Genomic DNA, 21,397 nt, shown 5'->3' on the forward strand with positions numbered 1-21,397 from the left:
CCCGGTTTAGTTCGGGTTGAGCAATGCAGCCGCGAAAATTCGCCACCAAGAAAACACTCACTCTATGTCCCATTGCAGTTGCACTATTGAATGGAACCCCCCCTCGACTGTTGTAAATAGTTATAAACACACGATTACTCATCCATAACCATAACACAAGTGAAACAGCACTAAACAGCCAAGTAGAAAAAACACACTGCCATAAATACTCATTCTTAATTCAATGAGTGGATGCCCAGCAATGTATGTTTTCGTGTGAAATAACCGGTTTGGAAATGAATTCATTTTCACACTTATCATCTGCGTATTCACTTCATATGCTAAGAGCATAAAGCATATATGAAGGACCGCAAACCTTATTCCAAATTAGGTCATTAAGAGCTTTATCTATAAATCAATCATTCAAAGAAGCAATGTGTTTTATACAAGTTTTAACAATGCATAGAGACCATTTGAATAATGCATGACATGTTGACAAGGCAAAAGCCCAAATTACGCCTACCATATCATGAGAAATGGTGTATAGTGGTATATAGACACTGAATATATTGTAATACTTTCAAAAACACACAACTAGATACCCAGTGGTGAGTCCATTCACTGTAGTACTCCTATATGGACCAAGAGAAAACAGGGGGGTGGGCGTAACCCAGGGCACTGATCCAGGATCAGCCGACTGAGCCCAAATCCAACAGCCGGCCGTTAGGTGAGAAATGGCTGAGACCGATCCAGAGTCTCCTTCCCCTACTTGCGTCCCCCGGCACGACAGCCAATCGGTGCACCGCAGCACTCTGGAGCGGCCAATCAGCGCACCGCATCACCCAGGAGCAGCCAATCAGGCGGAGAGGGAGGCAGACGTAGGACCGTAACGCATCGAGCTTTAGCTTCGCCACGGACCCCGACGGCACCCGCGCTTTTAAAACCTTCTGTGCTCTTACCGCTGAGAATCACGCTCACATTTCGCTCTGCCTCGGGCGGGTGAACCCAAGCGCTACGGAGGGAGCCTCTCATCACGCTTGCACATCGCCTTGGAGACGCCCCGCGAACGTGACGGGACGTCACGTGACCGCCGAGGTGAAGTCGGCTTCACCTGATCGGACGATGTAGACACGACGTAGTCCCATCACGCACGTTCCGATTGGCCACCAAAGACACCACCGCTTAAAGCAGAAGGAATGAAAACACCAGTAGTGCGATAATAGCAATTATATTTATATGTTGTAGTTCTTTCTCATCGGGGGGAAACGCGATTAGGAGAATCGCCGTAAAGAATAACCCTCGCCTCGACCCCGATTCATCAGCCAAGCCGACAAGCAGCGTTCGGGAAAGCTTTCCGGACCGCCATCGGTCGAGGCGCCTGGGAGGAAATACTGAAATCTGCTCACGGGACATTCTCGGATGCCGGTCGCAGGAAGATGACATCACGGGAAGCGGGCACCGTTCTGACCTAGGACACAGGCGAGGACGCTGTCATCTCGGCATTGAGCGCGACCCCACGCTGGCAACCCACAGGTACGCAGGGATGCAGGGTGCACGTGGAGGGGGGGGGGGGGGGGGGCCGTCAAAAAAACAACATTGGGCTGTCTTGGTGGTGTAGCCTGTCTACACTACATTTTACATTCATGGCATTTGGCAGACGCTCTTATCCGGAGCGAGGTACAACAAAGTGTCTCGATGCTCGTTGCAAGCAGCAGTGAATCGTCTGATCGTTTAGTCGTCACCACAGAATGCTTGAAAATAAAACCCTGTTGTGCTGATATGGGCACAAAGTTGGATCATCATCTCCCCGGGCTTTTTTGATTATTTTTGTCATGCGACAAAACTCACAAACACACAATGTTCAACCGACTTACAGGAACCTAAGAATACTCAGCATGTTTTGCGCTAGTTAGCTTGTTCCTACACTCATAATTAAAAAGGTACAAAACGTGCCTAAGGTAGAGAATGTCGCTGGGGCGTTACCTTATAGTTGCATTAAATTTGGGAAATATGATCCTTGAAGAACAAAAACGTACCTCCACTATCACTTCATTCCTGAGTGTTGAGTTCTCTGGAATGTTCTAATATAATTTTCTTCCTTTTTCAGGTACCCCCCCCCCCCCCCCCACCCTGTCAAACAAAATCCAGGAGGAGGAGGGTGTGTACAAGAGGAAATTTGAAAAAATGAAATAAACAATTACGATATAACATGGAAGTCAATATGTAGAAAAGATTACATTTAAGGAATGCAGCTACAATACAAGTATAAGGCATATACTGTATATCAACACCACCTGAATATATATGCACTTTCCTCATTATAATGGGAAAATATGTGACAAACTATTTTTACAAGTTTCCTAATATGCGTAAACGTATATAAGCACAAAGTCAGCCTTTGTGTTTTAGCACATTCATGACACCTTATGACATTACGCAGAACAGAAAACTTACAATCCATGACATTTCAACATTTTACATTTTACACTCTACATACAATGTCAAATTCCGTTCAGTTCATTGGTGAGATTAATATAGTACCAGACCTATAAATATAGATGTGTGTTTGACAAGCAATATGTCATTATAAAACATAATTAGCATGTTTCCATATTGATACTTTCACACTTTTGCGAGTCAAGTGGTCGTGTCATGATATCCGAACTCAAAATGATGTTTGACAGCGTACATTTTTTCACAAACTGTCTGTTTGAACAGGGAGTGCTTCTGTTTACGATGTGTGTTATAACTATTCTATAAAAAATTATACATGCCATTTTAAGAAAAGAACATAAAATGAAGCCAGCCAACTGCAAGGCACCATGGCAGTTTTCATAAAATCAAAAGATGTTGCCGCCATTACGTGCCGTAAGCAAAACTATGACCCAATTCATTGAATTAACTCTCCGTTCAAAATCGATTTCTCTAAAATCGTGAGATTTACCAAGTGGACTTAAGAGTCTCACTGCATTGTCTGAAAAGAAAGCCTCACTATACCATTTTGTATTTTGGGTAGCCCACGCTCACCAAGGTCACCGGAAGTGAATGAAACCAGATAGCTCAATTTACCAAAAGAGTGACCGAAAAATACAAATTATGCCTACTGATACACAGATATGTAATAATATCAGACAATCGTACTGAAGAACATCATTGACGACTTGCACGCAAAGTGGCTATCACAAGGTTTAAAGTGGATACGTTCTGCCTTCGGTAATAAATGCCGACAGACTGGCGTGTTGACTTTGGTGCCAAACCTTCGATCGACAGTGCCAAGCGCACCCCGACAGACATTGAGTAAAGCTGACATTTAGGAGTCAGTAGGTCGGACATGCACGTGTCACTGACTTGTTATCAGCACACTAGCAGTTATCAGCAAAAGCTCTCACTGGGATCCGTTTGTCAATACTTTAAAAAATAACCACACGATTTTCATCTTACGGCATCATGTTTCGATAGCTCTGTAAGTGACAATGGACAAGAGCAATTGCTAAATGAACAGGAAACATTCAACGCAGTCTCTTTCAGAAGATTTCCGTAACTATGGTGACCAGGTAGTCAGTGGAAACCACAAGTGAACAAATTGAAAGGGGTTTGATTAAACCGAATATAGTTCTCAAAACACGAGACATTACATTACATTATTGGCATTTGGCAGACGCTCTCATCCAGAGTGACGTACAGTTGATTAGACTAAGCAGGAGACAATCCTCCCCTGGAGCAATGCAGGGTTAAAGGCATTTCTCAAGGGCCCAACGGCTGTGCGGATCTTATTTTGTGAGACAAAGCGACCAAGGGACTAGCCTGAAGGGACAACCAGCACAGATGGAAACCTAAGACTCAGTCAGGGAAGCTTTGGACAGGTAGACACAGCATTGAGATGGTTGCCTACACGGGGATATACGCAGCCACCTGGTTCCCAATAGGGGAATGCTCTAGATCGATCCATCAATATTCAGTTATTCTCAATATTCGAAAAATACCGTAAGCAATGTCTGTTCTATTTTTTTGTCCATTCTCATATCTTTTCTTGAATATTCATGAACCATGTTCCAGCACTGGAAGGCACTGCTACCAACCGATAACCAACGTGGGATGGTGACAGTCAACCGAATCTGTGGTGCATCTGATACTTACACTGGCAACACACCATTAGAGACTTTTGGACACTTTGTGCTATTGATCCTTCTAATGCCTACAGGGAACCAGGAAGTACGGTCAGAAACATAGCTACCAACCACCATCGGCCTTGTTCTACCGGTTGTTGTAAACATACTCTGTGATTGGTGGAAATCCTCCCCGTTTTCTACCAAAAAGGGGATGTCATCGCGTGTTATGTCCTCGTCTTATCGATCCTGGGAGGCACCGGGTTTGTTGGTGTAAAACGTCAGGTGTACGAGCGTTCGGAGCAGCGCTCAACGCGGCTTGTTTTAACCTTCACCTGTGGAGCACTGGAGGGTCAACGTCGCCCGGAACGGCGTGGAGCGCATCGACATATCCTCGAGCACTTTACTCACGGCAACGGACGCCGAAACCGCGTTTCTCACCTCGTATCAAAGCGCTTAAAACTTTAGAATCGCTTCTTAGCATCGAGGGCGTGTGTCGTGATGTTGGCAGTGAAGTCTTCCACTGTTACGCCCACTGCAAACCTGGGTGGGGGGGGGGGGGGGGTTACCTGGGGGGAATGCTGTCGTAGAGCAGGGTAGATGTAGTTTACAATCTCACTATTAGTGAACAATAAACAAATTTCACAGAAGCTGAGAAGAGGATGTGTCTTTCTTTGAATATTTGGATGTGTGTGTGTGTGTGTGCGTGTTGTTAGGGAAAAATGCCCTTTTTAACATTTCACAGGTGAGCATCGTCTGATGAAACAGATCCAGTAAAAACACAACAATAGCTATTCTTCTCTTTATTTGCAAAGGAATGACAGAAAGTGAGAAAGCTTACCGGCTTTCTGATTTGAATCAGACACACACTTTTCCTGAAGGGGGGGCTTTACCAAAACAAAAAGACATGAAGCTGGCCACGAACATTTATCAGTATTTTGTCTTCTGAATACCCCTTGTTGACCAGAATGTGCTAGCTGAGAAGCAGAGACATTAAGGTCAAAGGCTGTCTGTCTGCTGGGAGAGAGACAGAGAAAGACTCCTAGTAAGCACTTCATTCCGAAAGTGGTCTAATAGTAATAAGAATAAATCACTAAAAGGTTATTTGTAACCATGTGATTGTCTTTATGTTAACACACATTGTCAATTAAGAATCAATTAAGAAAATTACCCTTACAGTGTGTGTGTGTGTGTGTGTGTGTGTGTGTGTGTGTGTGTGTGTGTGAAACACTCATCAATGTCATCAATGTACACACGCGACTAACATGTCGATGCAGATAATTATTTTTTTGCTGTGGGCCCTTATTGTAGAGCTAAGAGGGTCTAAATGTTCACAGGTGCAAGAAAGTTTTGCAACATCACACTGGGCTGCACCTGCACAGCTTGCACTTGAAGCAATACACATCTGGATCTGGTTCTGTATTCACACACACCACCCAACCCCCACCCCCAAGTGCGCACACACACACACACACACACACACACACACACACACACATCACCCACAGTCCCATCTGCACCGCCCAACCCAAAACCTTCTCAAATGCGCAAGAAGGAATCTAAACAATGAAATTGTGTTTAATTGAATTCCTGGGAAACGCCACCCAATTCGGTACACTCCGTATCAGCTTTTTTGTGGAACGATCCATTTGCGGCACTTTACAGATGATAAACTACACACTGTCGTCTCGGAAAACTACCTCCAAAAAATTGTGTCGAAATCGTCGCTATGTGCCAGACCAGGTTTACGCTTGTTTCCTGTGTGTGTGCGTGCTGGTGTGTGTGCGTGTGTGTGTGTGTGTTACAGGTTAGGGCTGAATGACACTCCTCACAAAACAGGCGGCAGGAGGAAACAAATAATGCACATGCACCTGTGCACAAGAGGCAACAACACACCACCTCAGAATGGATCACTCTAGAATCGCTCGCAGGGGATAATATGCTGTATTCAGTCAAAATTCACCAGCCTGTTTCACATCGGTTTTCTGAATACTTGGCGTGTGTCTCAGGCCCCATTTTATTCAATCGCGCTTCATTTACTGTAATGTCCTACGCGCACACGCGGCGGCAGATATTTTTATCCCAACGATGGCTCAATTCACCTTCGACGCGATCAATCAGTTTCTTCCCGAAGGACAGTTTGAATGCATCCGAGCGACAACAATGACTCATCCGATTAACTCCCTTTGTCGTGAAGTAATAACGGAAAGGAGAGATTCGGCCGGTTTAATCTGGACGTGCTCACTCTTCCCCGCAATCAAAATCAACCCCTTTAGCTGTGCTGATGACATGCCCGAGTCATCTGCTTCAGCTTGAGATAAACGGTCTGAAAATCAATGTTACGACGGAAAAATAATGAGATAGTATTTCCTGAAAGAGTGGTATAAACCCATTTTGAATAGAATTTAAGTCAAGTTTATTTTTTATTTTTTTTTTTGTATTATTTATACTACGTTGTTCTCAGTCTCCATTTCGTTTTTTCAGAATTGTTTACCATTTGCTTTATAATTTGATTGATTTAATACCTTAATTGATCTTAAGTTTTGCGTTATCTTTTGTGGCACTGCGTCTATTGGCAGGGTATTTGCTTTCACAGCTGTAAAGTACTTCCCGCTGTTTGCTCAATAAGTGCTACACAAATAAAAACACGGCTATACCTAACGCCAGGCAAGAAACTGCTGCCATCTCCCCATCTGCGCTGGTCTCTGCAACACTGCTACTCCTGATATCCTGGGAGAGAGCGGGGAGGGGCCGCTCTCCCTTCCAGCCCATAATAAATCTGGCACAAGGCCCATTTGCCATTCAGGATATTGCTTATACACTGACAGCTGATAATTCAGTAAATGTTACGCAATTTATCAAAAACGTGCCACGCTCCAGTCTTACACCGGCGTTGGCAATTTTCCGCCATGGATATTTCCGAGTGTTTTTCACAACGTCTTCAAAGACTGCCCTGCGTAATCATTTTGACCATCTCTCAAATTTTTAACTTCCCGGCTGTTGCCAGAGAAGAAGGGCGCATTTTTGGACACTTCTTCCATCCGCAACAGTTAGTTGTGCCAAATTTAATTATAGATAAGGCCTGCCCAGGTCAGACGGATTACCTTTTCAGTTACCGCGGTAACGCAGGCCGTACACCCAAACAGCAGGTCAAGCCCAACTGACTCTTTTCTCCTCCTTATCTTTCCACCTCCAACAGACACATTTTCAGCTTAAACACACAGACAGCGTCAACTAAAGCAATAATAAAAGACGTAGTCGAGTTGGCCCCGTTCTATGGATTGTACATTGACGACGCGTTAAATCCGTATCGTATTGAACTCCTTGTTGGAACGCAGAGCAGCTTGGGGTAGTTTCTCACCCCTCCCATCCAAGATGTCCGCGGTGCTGCATCAGGCTCTTAATTTCCTGTGGACGAGTAGCTATTTTAAGACAGTCATCCAGGACAGAGGGGGGCAGCACGGAGCCAGCAACAACAATCTGAGACAATGAGAGAAGGGACTACTGTAAAGAGCTGATATTCTGTGGAATTTCTCTCAGTCCTGGGCCTGGTGACGCACAGCGTATGCTTGGCCATCACTCAAAAGGCACGTCATCAGGTGTGACCGATGTGCCCCTGTGACTAGAGATCCGTTACCTTCTCTCCAGTTATGTGCTGTCAGTGCTCTTTGAAATATAGTGGAAATACAGCAAGCTCTTGTGTGTGTGTCAGAGCGAGAGAGCGAGAGGGGTGATGACCTACCTATAAGACGTGATCTCTCTCCCTCTCTTTCTCTGACGGGTCACTCTGGAGCAGCTCCAGAAAGTTGGCTCAGCCTCCACGTCACCCCTCTGGAACAGCGCTATTCAACTCGCTGTCTGCAGGTATTTGCTCCGACGGTGTGCTACAGCACCCGATTTCACTCATTTTTTCACCTGCTTGGTTCAGATAATTAGGCAATTCGCGAAAGCAGGAGGTGTCACACACGGTTGAATCAAACAGACACTGCAGCCCGCAAGACGTGGAGTTGAGTAGTACTCCTCCACAACAAATCAGAGCATAAACACAGACCAGTGAAGCGCCGTCAAAAGGCTGCCATTTCCGAATTGTAAACAAACAAATGGTTTCGAATACGTATCTTGCGTAAAATCTTGAATGGTTTCGAATGCGCATCTTGCGTAAAATCTTGGATTTTATCAAAGCTCATCTGGGAATTAAAAATCACAGTTTTCTGCATCTTTAGCAAAGTCTGAGATATCAATCATAGTGTGTTTATGATAACTACTTGGATAACTAGCCATCGAATGAAAACAAGAAGATTGTTAGCTCGTGTAAATACTTCTAAATAAATTACAGGCACATGCGTGACGTGTAACGTAGACTCAGAAAATGGTTCTTGCTAACGATAGCTGACGGTCAAACTGAGAAAAAATTAGGCTATAATGGCTTTAACAAGATTTTACAGGATCAATCCATCGGTCAACATACAGCAGCTCATCAATTTGTGTGACGCCCACCTGCCAAGAGAATTAAAATATTATTTAAGACTTCCTTAAAAATCCTTAACTTGAAAAACGTAACATCTTCTGATTCTCATCTATTGAATGGAAAAAAAGTAATAATAATACGCATGCCTTATAAACAACTTAGTGTCTACATTCAGATGTTGCCAATGTACAAGTATGGTAAATGGTTGGCATTGGACAAGGACAAAGCTTTTTAAAAAACCAAACTTTATTGAAAATCAAGTTTCTACATGCAGTTTTCAAGAAAAAGAAATTGTTGAATAATGGACACCCTGAAAGGTAACATGTTCATATTAATTTCAGCGGTTTACTTCCTGCCACACCACGTTAATATGACAATATCGACAGGGGCTTGTTTGAAGCAACACCCAAAAATAAGTTCCCAAACACACCTACAGTAGCTCAAATTAATTTCTACCTAAAGACACAAAATGACAAAGTGTAATATACAAAATAAGCATGAAAAATAAACTGCTAACCATCGGACACTAAACCGTGTCACTCGAGGGAAAAGAGAAATAACACAGACCAGGTGTTGGCACACCTCACATCATGTAGTTTCAAATGCTCACACAACACTAGATGTCTTTTAACAGGGACATCCAGGGCTAATTCTTTTTTCCTTTCGATAAAAGACGAAACACGGTGGCACTTGATAAGCACTTGTAAAAAATTTAAGCTGGACTGTTGAATAAGTGTATGAGTCACATATAAAACGGAGGAAGAAAATCATCACTTGTAAGTTTGACCAGTTTTACAAGGGGCTTGCGTCACACCGGCAGAGAAGGGTTGCCAGAGGTGAAACCAATTCCCCTCCTTGTGCAGATTACGTAATGCTACTTGAGTTAGGGGGTAACGGAAAAGGGCAGGACACACAAAAGCCGGCTTCCACACAGGCACTCGGCACTGATTTGACCTCAGACCTGGGTCCAATATGACATTGTTTTGCAACTGATTCAAATACTCGATTGAACATGTATGGTGCAATTCAGCCAACGGAGAGGCCCAGAAGGCAGGATTTAATTGGTTCCAATACAACAGAGAAGCTCAGAAAAGCATAGAAAAGTATTCAAATCCAAAACGATTAGGCATTCCACCCCGTTCTGTTTGACCGAACCAGGTTGGCGTTCATTGACGTTTGCCACAATTTCCTTCAGTGATGACGAATGAGGAACAGATGCGTGACTGGCAGTATACGAACATCTCCTTGAGAGGTGGCCAGTATCATTTAAAGCCTAAATAAGTATGTTTATATTTTCAGGGGGTCAGACCAGTACCCGTTTATAGGTGCTGAAATCAGAGAGGCCAGAAATAATTTGGAAATTCAGACCGAAAAACGGCAATTCCAGACAAGAGGACCAACCACGTCCGTTTACAAGACTCTCCGAGACTAAAACTCCAGATGCATTAGCGTTAACTGACAGTTAAGGGAACCGTAGGCGGAAGGAAGGCGGGAACCTGACGAGATGTTCTGGCTGCTGAGACCGGGACCCCGGTTTTACATAACAGGATGCGTTAGGTTAGGCCCCCATTCTGATTGGTCGCTGGAAATGCTCGTTATGAGGAAAACATGGAAGAGGACCAACAGGAGCCCAGCCTACGGAGCACCCGGAGGCTATATGGCCAGGTGGAGGGTTATGGGGCAGTGGTCGCTGCCCATGGCTTTGTTGCGGATCTTGCAGTCGCACAGGCTGGGCAGCAGGGCCTTGGAGAGAACGAAGTAGTCCAGGCGCCAGCCCACGTTCTTGGAGCGGGCGTTCATCATGTAGGTCCAGAAGGTGTAGGCGTTGGCCTGCTCCGGGTACAGCTCCCGGAAGCTGTCCACGAAGCCGGCCCCCAGGAGCTGGGTGAAGCCCTCGCGCTCCTCCGCCGTGAAGCCCGGGTTCTTGCGGTTGCCCTTGGGGTTCTTCAGGTCGATCTCCTGGTGGGCCACGTTCAGGTCGCCGCAGAGCACCAGCGGCTTGCGCTCGTCCAGGCCGCTGAGGTACTCGCGGAAGTCCACGTCCCAGGTCTTGCGGTAGTCCAGGCGCACCAGGCCCTTGCTGGCGTTGGGCACGTAGGCCGTGACCAGGAAGAAGTCGGGGAACTCGGCGGTGATCACGCGGCCCTCTTTGTCGTGCTCCTCTTTGCCTAAGGAACATTAGCGGCGTTAGCGGTGTTAGCAGTGTTAGCGGCGTTAGCGGCCTTTGCGGTGTTAGCGGCCTTAGCGGCGTTAGCGGTAAGCATGAGCGGTCGTCTGGCGACTTTGGCTCAGGAGGTGAGAGCGGTCGTCTGGCAGTCGGAGGGTTGCCGGTTCGATCCCCCGCCCGGGCTGTGTCGAAGTGTCCCTGAGCAAGACACCTAACCCCCAAATGCTCCTGACAAGCTGGTCGGAGCCTCGCATGGCAGCCAATCGCTGTTGGTGTGTGTATGAGTGTGTGTATGAATGAGAAGGATCAATTGTACAGCGCTTTGGATAAAGGCGCTATATAAATTCCAACCATTTACCATTCATCAGGCAGTCGGAGGGTTGGTTGGTGCCTTGCATGGCAGCCAATCACCATTGGTGTACGAGTGCGTGTATGAATGAGGCATTGTAAAGCGCGATATAAATGCAGTCCACTTAACATTTAGAAACCTCTTTAGCTGAATTTTTGTTTTATTGCGGGTTTTATATTTTATGGCATTTCATATTCCTTCAAAAATTTAAATGTAGTTTAACTATTTAACCATTTAATCCTTTAAAAGGTAACATCAGAAATGTTCTTTCAACGTAACTTGAATGCTAATGTAACGGTCACGACTGGTCATTGAAAGCAATGGCGTTACAAAATACCTGCTCTTTGCTGGGTTAATGTTCATTTTAACCACGTGGTACTGCTTTTGTATTATGTGTGGCGAACCAGTCAATGCGTTACCGTGGAAAGCAGAGACTTTCCGATTCGTTTAAACAGGCCTATGATTAGCGGGGTTTCAAACGCTTCAACGCTTGAAATTCCAAAGCGCCGAAACATCGTGAAAAGGCAACAATCTTGTTCCGCCCTCTTCAAAACATTCACGAAACAGTAGTTGATCGGAAAATTCTCTCAACATCGGAGAAACATTTAGACGGAAACTTAGCCAGTGGCAGGATATTGCGGATAGCCGCTTCAGTTGTGATTTGTAATCGGCACTCTGCGGTGACTCGGGCGTGGCGCGTGCGGGCAGGGAGGGCGGGGCTCACCGATGCCGTAGGTGACGGACAGGGGCTCCGTCTTGCAGAGCATCGCCACGCCGCTGTAGCCCTCCTTCTCCTGGGAGCCGGCCCAGTACTTGTGGGGGAACTCGGGCATGGAGGTGATGTCGTTGGGGAGGGACTTCTCCGCGCACTTCGTCTCCTGCAGGCAGATCACGTCTGGGGCCTCCTCACGCACCCACTGCAACACAGCCAATCAGGAAACGACTCAGCCTAGCGCGACCGATCAGCAAACGGCACTGGGAGATAACAGCCAATCACCAAACAACTCGGCTGGATCGCAACCAATTAGCAAATGACTCAGCCGGAACCTAACTAATCAAACAATACTTGGGAGAAAATAGCGGAGAATCTCCTTTCAAGTTTGAATTGCCCGGGGCATATTTGGAACAAAGAATTTTAATCCTACACAAAAAATAAATAATAATAATCTTTTTTTTATTTTTTATTTTATCAACATTTCCTGATAAATCAATCAACCAATCCTCAAACGGCCAAGCGTGATTACGACCAATCGGCAAACGACACTGGGGAGAAGGCGACCAATCGGCGAGTCGCACAGGAGAATGCAGCCACTCACGTCCAGCCCCTTCTTCTTGACCCAGGCCCGCAGGCCGTCCACGTTCCAGGAGCTGATCTTGGTGTTGGCGGCGCGGCCGTCCTTGCTGGTCAGCTGATCGGGAGGGTCCTCGTACAGCACGGGGGCCTCCGGCTCCTTCCCCTTCTTGGCTTTCTTGGCCTCTGGGGCTGTCAGGTGCACAAGGGGGAAACATGGGCAACTTTTTTTTCTTTTTTTTACAACCGCAGCAACTTTACATGCAACATGCATTAGTTGGGAAAAGTTGCAGAAAACAAACAAAAGTTTCCCCTCACAACTTCCATTAAGCACGCATCTCAAAATGGTCACAGGTGTTCACAGGCATGAAGTGGAATGGTAAATGATACCAATACATTGTTGGACATGCCCAAAAACAGGCCTAGTAATTCAAATAACACGCACTCCCATCTCTTTGCAACTCGGTTCAGAGACAGACATTTCCGAGAAGCCAAATATTTATTTCACTTGGCATAGATCAACCATTTGCATTTGCAAGTAACAAACATCGGCAGAAATCTCTCAAGAGCAGCGATACGTTAAAGAAGCTGTATCACCACAGCAGCTGTAGTTAGACATGTCAAATTCTGCATTTTTAAACAAGAAAGGACAGTATAAAACGGCTTCCATTGCTGGTTCAGATATCCACAGTAAAAACGGCAGTGACCGTGTCTGCTACCTGCACCGTTGTCCTGCTCCACATCTGCAGTTGCGTCATCAGTCTTCTTGCCTCTCTTCGACATCTTGGCGATCCTTCCGTCTCCACAGAGCCCACGCAGGCAAACGACACGCACACACACGAGCACCCGAACCGCTGAAAGCAAAAAATTAAATATATTCTATCATTTCTTTAGGTGGAAAAACTGTTTCTAAACCGAGCTGGTCGTCTGACGTGATTTTGTTCTGCAATGGATACTCACTTCGAGTTCACTTCTGATTGGCAGCCCATTAAACGGGGTGCGCGTTGATTGGTTAAAACCTCCATTGCAAGTGAATAAAATAGGCTTGATTTCATATTTATTTCCCTTGCTTCTTTGTTTATAATATGCAAACAGTACTATTACAGACGATTGATTGCACCTGCTAGTTAAACGATCTACTTCTCATTCAGGACAAATACAGAATTGTTTTATTACAAGTAAGTAGAGTAAGCTGGTTTAATACTTAAATCATGTCATTGAAATAGCCATGTTTGGCCACTTGTATTATGTATCTTTTATGGAGCCCGTTTAAAAGGCGAGAACGCAGATGCTACAACTGAACTTCCCGAGAAAACTTCTGCAGGCCTAATCGCACCGAAGTCAAGGAAATCCCATTAATAGTTGCATACGAATAATGTGCATTGGTTCCAGAAATTGCTTTCAAATGTTAAGCTGAAGCAAGTTGAGTTTTGTATGCGACAAAGTTTGTAGCAACGAACCGATGACTAAGGTTAATTATGAAATCTACGTCTACATTAAGGATTGACATGCTTAAAGCGCTGCAGAACAATGGCGTTGGTTAAGATCGATCTGCATGTTTAAATGCACACCCCCAACTACATAAACTCTATGCAATAATATGACTCTACATTTCTCGGAGTAAAACGTCGTAAACGTTTAAAACAGAACGTACTGTTAACGGACCAAATGTTGGAACAGGTTGGAGGAAATGACTGTTACTCAACAGCTAAATGCTAGTTTCCGCAGGGCATAAAATGGACATGGCGAAGGCCGAAGCCCATCGTAGTCGTGCACTCAGTCGTGCTCGCAGTGACTTCACTTTGAATGAATGAACGAAAGGGAAAACCATGTTGCGTTCAAAGACATTTGGCACAACTTTAAATCCAAATCGTACTTGGAAAATAACCGACTTTTCTTACCTTGCACCTTTTCTTATCAAACAGAACCACCGAGACACCGAACGTTTACGGCACTGCCACACAAGCGTTAATCTCACAAAGCAGATTGATTTACAGAACAGAACCGATGTGCATTGTGCAGCGGAACCATGTGAGCCTCTTCGAGGTTGTCCGATTTTCTGCCTGATGAGAAACAACGGCAGTTTATTAAATCGTGTCGTATGTTGTATGTTCTATTTCAGGACTGTGTAATTATTATTTTTTCAAGTATTTTTTGGTAAAAACTAAAAGATATAAATAATACACTCTTCATTCCGACGTTATTATTGTCATATTTCAGTCAGGAAGTAATTTGGGGTGTTAGGAGAGTTTTTAGAGGTGGTCCTTCCAGTGCACAAGGTACATTACGCATGGATTGGTGTTAATAAGAAAATTCTATTTTCTAGAATATGAACCTAACTACGTTTATATATTTAGTATTCCAGGATTAGTAAAAATCCTCGTGTCTAGCTTCGTAGCAAGTGAGCACCTGCCAGTGACAGACATCTGTATGGTTGCTAACGTACGTAACGTGACATGATAAAATTGAATAACAAAAGTGTGTTACATATTAGCTGTAGTGTTAAGCCATTATTCTTGGTAGTTGTATGCATTTAAAAGGTACTTTTTTTTGTTGCCATTTCCATTTCACTCGCCACCTCGTGCAGGAAGCATGAAATGGCTTCAGAGTCTGCATCTAACTTTGTAGAGGTCGCAGTAGTTCTGAAATGTAACTTAATCTTGACAGACTCGTGCATCAGATCTGGAGCCTGTGCTTTGTATTTTTTACTCCGCACCCTCACGCCCCGTGGAGCTAAAAACATAATAAATAACTGACCTTGCTGGAGGTATAACATTGGTTTGAACCTGTTCTTTCCCAGACACCACGATGACCGTGGTAATTGGGTTCGAAGGCAGTGCCAACAAGATCGGAGTGGGTATTGTGCGTGATGGCGAGGTCCTCTCAAACCCCAGACGTACTTATATCACTCCACCCGGCCAAGGCAAGTCCCCCCGACATCACTGCTTTCTTGTGCAACACAACTTTCTTGTGCAACTGTCTTTTCCGCACATAGGTTACACAAGCATAGAAGTGTTATTGATTGAATCATCGATCCTAGCAGTACAAGCAAACATTTACTGTATATGTTGTCCTGACATATCAAAGAAACGTGCATCACTCACGCATCAACATTTGCTTGTATTTTTTGTTGATAAACTATGTGTCTTTTGAAAGTGTCAAATAGACTCACTGTTTTTACATTTATTTAAATTAATAATCCATGTATACGATGAAAAATTTGTTCCAGAAAGCGTATGTTTATATTTGGCGACATTTACACACCTTAAGTGGTAACAAAATCAGACTGTAGTCTTAAGTCCTGGATATTATGTTTACCCCTTTGCAGTAGGTACTGTACGACTGCATGTCAAAAGAATTGGCAAATATGTATGCATGTATATTTTGGGTACTCAGAAAACATAGCAATTCATTTCAGAAAACCAGATGTTTGTTTCAAATGGGTTTAGTGCTTTTTTTTGTTTTGTTCGTTTTTTTTTTACAATAACTGCTGCCAGATGCTTTGTGCACTGTGATGAGATTTTGTTTCAGGGAAAGGCCTACATGTGCTGCAGAGGTCTGAAAAGTCCAGGTTCAGAAAGTAAAAGTCATCCCCCACTATTTTGTTCCAACTCCTCAGCCAGGAGGTAGAACTAATGAGTGAAATCAGCCGGAGTTCACGGTTGGAAGAAACACAGAGCGGGACTTTTACTTTCTGACCCCTGGACCTTCCACCTCTGCTGTGCTCAGTCGGCTGAGGTTTGTGCTGGATCTTTAGCGGACGTCTCTTTGCTTAGGGTTCCTCCCCAGCGAGACGGCCAAGCACCACCGGGCCGTTGTCTTAACCGTCCTGAGGGAGGCGCTGCAGCAAGCAGGCCTGAAACCTGCCGACATCGACTGCGTGGCCTACACAAAGGGTGGGAGCCTAAAAGAGCCTGCGCTGAGCTAAACCAGTCCTCATCCCCTCCCTCCATTTTAGTCTTCCAGTCAAATGCTTTCGTTTCCCTCTGCTTTTGTCATCTTTCGCCCTCTCTGAAAGTTACACGATATATCATTTTGTTATTTTCATACAAAAAAAGGCTACTGTTGTTAGACTGACTGGCATTTCTTCTGGCTTACATCGATATTTTTGCATTTCAGTGAGCGTTGAATAAGTTAAAATGACATACCGAGCCCTGTTAATTGTGGCTGCCCTTACCTCTTGTATTATTATGAGAATAATACCATATGGAAAGTACCAATGCCAAAATAATCCTTGCATGGGGAACTTCTAAAAATGACTATCCAAAAGAATGTGGAGACCTCCAGGAGCTCTGTGTGTATAGATAAGATTGCCCCCTGAAAGCATCAATCTATTCCTCTTTCAAGTAGCTTGGTAGCTAGTCAATGTGATGTCCACTTATTGCTTTTCTGTAACACTAATGCTAACACTCTAACGCTAATGCTAACATGCTAATCCTCACACAGGTCCAGGGATGGGAGCCCCGCTGGTGACCGTGGCCCTGGTGGCCCGGACGGTGGCCCAGCTGTGGGGCAAGCCCCTCCTGGGGGTGAACCACTGCATCGGGCACATCGAGATGGGACGCCTGGTCACCCGCGCCAACAACCCCACCGTGCTGTACGTCAGCGGGGGGAACACGCAGGTCAGCGTTCGGCCAGGCTTACAGTGGAGCGTTAGCCTAGCACGCTAAGCGAGTTGTTCGCAAATAATTCCATTGACTTGTTGAATGGCCCGTTTGCAACGTTATGCACGCTTATGTCCTTCGGCTGTCCGTCTGTGGCGTTTCCTAGGTGATTGCTTACTCGGAGCACCGCTACAGGATATTCGGGGAGACCATCGACATCGCCGTGGGAAACTGCCTGGATCGCTTCGCCAGGGTTATTAAGGCGAGTCAAACGCCACCTCCGTTTATGCGAACGATGTGAGAGTAGCAGAAATGTCCATGTTTTGTACCCGTGTGCCGTAGTAGCAACCATGTTCAAAAACACTGAAAGGTATTTTGCTACAAACTACAACTACAATCAAAATGGTGCTTGGATTTCACAGGGCTATGAACGAAACAAAATGGAGCCAAGCAGCTGGTGTTACATAACATAAGTAATACATAAGTGCAAATATTGTCCATCCCTGCTGTATCGGACACAGGTTTTAACTTCCAAAGACGGACGTCTGCAGTTTGAATATGGAAACATGGTTCGTGTAGGTAAAACAAATATGTAAAATGTGTCTGTCGATTCTCAGAAAACTAAGTTTTCAGTTCGTTTTAAAAGAAGGTATAAGACGGCTCTCCCTGTTGTCGTTGATTTCTTAAGTAAACACTGAAGCTCAAAAGGCATGCGTAACCACAATATGACACCAGAGGTTTTGTGTTCAGATCTCAAACGATCCCAGCCCTGGATACAACATCGAGCAGATGGCCAAGAAGTAAGTGTACCTGTCTATTTTCACTATTTTAAGATGCTGCCAGCTTTCAAATTATACTTATCTTCATATCCCCCACTCTCGCCTCGTGTGTGTGTAAAGATAGGCAAATATACAATGTCACGTCCCAAATTACAAAACCCCTTCCAAATACATGTTTCTATAAACCAGTAAACCGAAAAATCTATAATTGCAAAATATATGCAGTGAACTACCATCAAAATGGTGACGGCAAAGATAGCAAGAAACCTATATTGCAAATAAAGTATATGTAAGCATGTATTTGAAATACTGACCATGCCCAGCACTGTGTTACATTACATTACATTAATGGCATTTGGCAGACGCTCTTATCCAGAGCGACGTACAACAAAGTGCATACCCATAACCAGGGATAAGTGCGCTGAAAGACCCTAGAGGGAAGTACAATTTCAACTGCTACCTGTACAACAACGAGAAGGACCAGGGCCTATTTGAATTCTTTTTTTCTTTTCTTTTCTTTTCTTTTTTTAACAAGAAAACTTAACAAGCCAAACACTGCTTACCTAGCCAAACTAAAAATACCGATACACAAAAAAGTAAATCACAGAAAGACAACAATTAAGGTTCACAGGGAGGTAGGGAGGGACGGGGAGAGGTGCTGCTTGAAGAGGTGCGTCTTCAGTTTGCGCTTGAAGGTGGGAAGTGTAGCTGCGTTTTAGCGTGGCCAGTGGTGAATAATGTTCTTTTATTTCGACAGGGGTAAGGAGTTTGTGGAGTTGCCCTACACAGTGAAAGGAATGGACGTATCCTTCTCTGGAATTCTGTCCTACATCGAGGTGAGGAAGAGGGTGGGAGGAGTCTGCGCAGATGAGGAGGAGGGGCTAGAGCTAACAGGGCGGGGCTTATGACTGTCTCAGGAAGTACTAGGACGCATTTAATCAGAAAGCGTTTCGGGCTGAACAATGAGCTTTCACTCAACGGCGTGCAATGTTTTTTGCAACAGGCTTTGAGACACGTTTGCTTCCATTTGGTGGGTGTAGCCCAATAATGATGTAGGCCCAGAGAATGCCTTCTCAAACCGTACCGACCTCAGTTAGCGCGGATGTTCAATGCGGCGCTGTTTTTGTTTAAATAACGTTTTGCTACATCTGTCAGGGCTGAAGGTGACCCTGGGCAGTAACAGGGGGAGAGTTTAGTGTGGATGTGGGAGGTGGTCGGTGGTGGGGGAGGCTATGTTAGTCGGTAACTGTGTGAAACTGTGTTCGCAGGATGCCGCTCACAAGATGCTGGGCTCGGGTCAATGCACCGCTGAGGACCTGTGCTTCTCTCTGCAGGTCAGAGGCTGAACTTTGACCCTGAGCACGACTGTTCCAGATTAAGATACTTATCTGTGCTCTATTGATCTTGCCTGGTGCATTTGAGCAGATGGGTGGGGTTTACACACAATGCACTCGTAGCTCAGAGGTTTGACTCTCTTTGACTGTTTGACTTCTTTTTTTTCCCCCAATTCTTTTTGGAACATTTTTTTTTTTTTTTTTTTAATTACCTGCAGTGATCCTTATATCGACATCGGCAAATCACTTATTTGTCACCTCACACCTGAAACGGTTAAATTATCTGATGTAAGGCCACAGTTCTTAGTATATTGCATTCTGCACTGTTGAGCAGGAGACCCTGTTTGCCATGCTGGTGGAGATCACGGAGCGGGCCATGGCGCACTGCAACTCCCAGGAGGTCCTCATTGTCGGCGGAGTGGGCTGTGAGTGAGGGGGGCTTCGCGTTGCATCATGGGAGCTGTAGTCCACAGCAAACACACACCTCTCGTGCCCAACAGACACGCGCACAAAAACGCTAGAATGCGACCTGAAGTGGGAATTGCAGTCTGCTCGGTCTGTTTTCAACACTTACATGTCCATTTAAGTGCCACTGGTTGTGTCGCCTGTAAATTGGTATGTTAGTCAATATTCCTCTTCGCACTTGTACTTGTGTTTGATCTGCACTTCGTTGTACGTCGCTCTGGATAAGAGCGTCTGCTACATGCCATGTAATGTAATGTAATGTATTCCAGCCGGTAATCAATTTTAAAGTTTGAAGTGGCAAGGTATAAAACCAGGAGGACTGCAGAAAATCACAGGACTGCAGGAATCAACTGTAAATAACACCAGTAACACCAGTCCCATAATAATGGCAGTTTGGTAACGTACTGCCCCGAACCCCCCACCCAGGTAATCTGCGCCTGCAGGAGATGATGGGAACGATGTGCAAGGAGAGAGGAGCACATCTCTTCGCCACAGACGAGAGGTGAGCCAAACAGGAAGCCCCCCCAAGCCCCCCCCCCATTTTGGGAACCATCTGTTATTTCTCCGGTTGCATGCGTAAACCAGTTGCTTTGGGGTTCGAGTCCCATTAATGAGGTATTCAGAGCTGTTGACATGGCATCTATGGGGCACTGACTGATCTGTTGATGGTGTCACAGGCATAGGGGCGACATGGGTCAGGCGGTAAGAGCAGTCGTCTGCCAGTCGGAGGGTTGCCGGTTCGATCCCCCGCCCCGGCTGTGTCGAAGTGTCCCTGAGCAAGACACCTAACCCCTAAATGCTCCTGACGAGCTGGTCGGGGCCTTGCATGGCAGCCAGTCGCCGTCGGTGTGTGACCGTGTGTATGAATGGGTGAATGAGAAGCATCAATTGTACAGCGCTTTGGATAAAGGCGCTATATAAATGCCAACCATTTACCAAGATCTGATTCAGTTGATCGGTTGGTTCATGCCAACCAATCATCGTTATAGATTTGCCGTTTGCCGACCAATAGGCACAGCTGGTTTGATATTCGCTGACCGTTACGTTCTTACCGGTGCCGTGTTGGCTGACCAATCGGCGTCGCCGATTTGATTCTGACCGACCAATCGTCCCCCTCAGCTTCTGCATCGATAACGGAGCGATGATCGCGCAGGCCGGCTGGGAGATGTTCCGGTCGGGTCACGTGACCGAGCTGCCGGACTCCTGGATCACCCAAAGGTACGGGCGGGGCGCTCTGCGGTTACCCTGCGTCGCCCTGGCAACAGATCAGCGGTCTGCAAAATCAATCCAGGCCTGAACGTGTCATTGTTTTTTTTTTTTTTTGATTGACAGGTACAGAACCGATGAGGTGGAAGTCACGTGGAGAGACTGACCAACCGTACCGCCTTCTCGACCCTTAACCCCGCCTCCATCCCTGTGACACGGCGATGATGTCACAGCACCTGTCAGAGACCTCCTCTGCGCCCGTCTCCACCCTCGAACGTCACCTGAAGCCGGGGTTCCTTAATCTCAGGCCTGGGCCCACCCCCCCCGCACATTCTGGTTGATGGGTCCTCCATCTTGATGGTCGTGGTTGAAAGTTAATTTGTTAATTTGACATGGTCAATGCACACCAATATCATTTATGTAAATGCACCAGACAAACCAGGGATGCTAGTTAGTTAATTAATGAATTAATTAGGTCTCGTTCTGAACTACTGATGACGGGGAGTCAGTGTAAATGTTACTCTGTGGGTTTAGGGTGTGAACTGTAAGAGAACTAACGTCAAACCTCCACCCACGGTGTACAATTGTTCATTTTTCTATTTTCAGAATAAAGAAATTTAAACCGTTCCCATTTCTTCTTCTTTTTTTT

The 21,397-nt window shown here is 45.4% G+C and overlaps 2 protein-coding genes across 5 annotated transcripts; one reads left to right on the plus strand and one right to left on the minus strand.

Moving 5' to 3' along the window:
• Positions 1-8,781: 8,781 nt before the first annotated feature.
• On the minus strand, positions 8,782-15,253 carry apex1 (APEX nuclease (multifunctional DNA repair enzyme) 1). 2 transcript variants are annotated; one of them, XM_061229491.1, is made up of 5 exons: positions 15,118-15,253; positions 13,080-13,214; positions 12,386-12,552; positions 11,794-11,986; positions 8,782-10,721 (listed from the first exon to the last, which is right to left on the minus strand). In XM_061229491.1, the coding sequence occupies exons 1-5, from the start codon at positions 15,134-15,136 to the stop codon at positions 10,207-10,209; spliced, it is 1,029 nt and encodes a 342-aa protein (XP_061085475.1). In that variant the 5' UTR covers positions 15,137-15,253; the 3' UTR covers positions 8,782-10,206. The 2 variants fall into 2 exon arrangements, with proteins under 2 accessions (XP_061085475.1, XP_061085476.1); XM_061229492.1 differs by lacking the exon at positions 15,118-15,253 and adding an exon at positions 14,262-14,410.
• On the plus strand, positions 13,437-21,375 carry osgep (O-sialoglycoprotein endopeptidase). 3 transcript variants are annotated; one of them, XM_061229494.1, is made up of 12 exons: positions 13,437-13,538; positions 15,161-15,283; positions 16,137-16,256; positions 16,807-16,982; positions 17,131-17,226; positions 17,715-17,764; positions 18,501-18,579; positions 19,012-19,077; positions 19,412-19,502; positions 19,969-20,044; positions 20,662-20,760; positions 20,875-21,375. In XM_061229494.1, exons 2-12 carry the CDS (start codon positions 15,169-15,171, stop codon positions 20,912-20,914), a joined length of 1,008 nt encoding a protein of 335 aa, XP_061085478.1. In that variant the 5' UTR covers positions 13,437-13,538; positions 15,161-15,168; the 3' UTR covers positions 20,915-21,375. The 3 variants fall into 3 exon arrangements, with proteins under 3 accessions (XP_061085478.1, XP_061085479.1, XP_061085477.1); XM_061229495.1 differs by lacking the exon at positions 13,437-13,538 and adding an exon at positions 14,613-14,639; XM_061229493.1 differs by lacking the exon at positions 13,437-13,538 and adding an exon at positions 14,646-14,802.
• The last annotated feature ends 22 nt before the right edge of the window (positions 21,376-21,397 follow it).

The sequence above is a fragment of the Conger conger genome, chromosome 19 (genome assembly GCF_963514075.1).
Source record: "Conger conger chromosome 19, fConCon1.1, whole genome shotgun sequence".
Taxonomy (NCBI): Eukaryota; Metazoa; Chordata; class Actinopteri; order Anguilliformes; family Congridae; genus Conger; species Conger conger.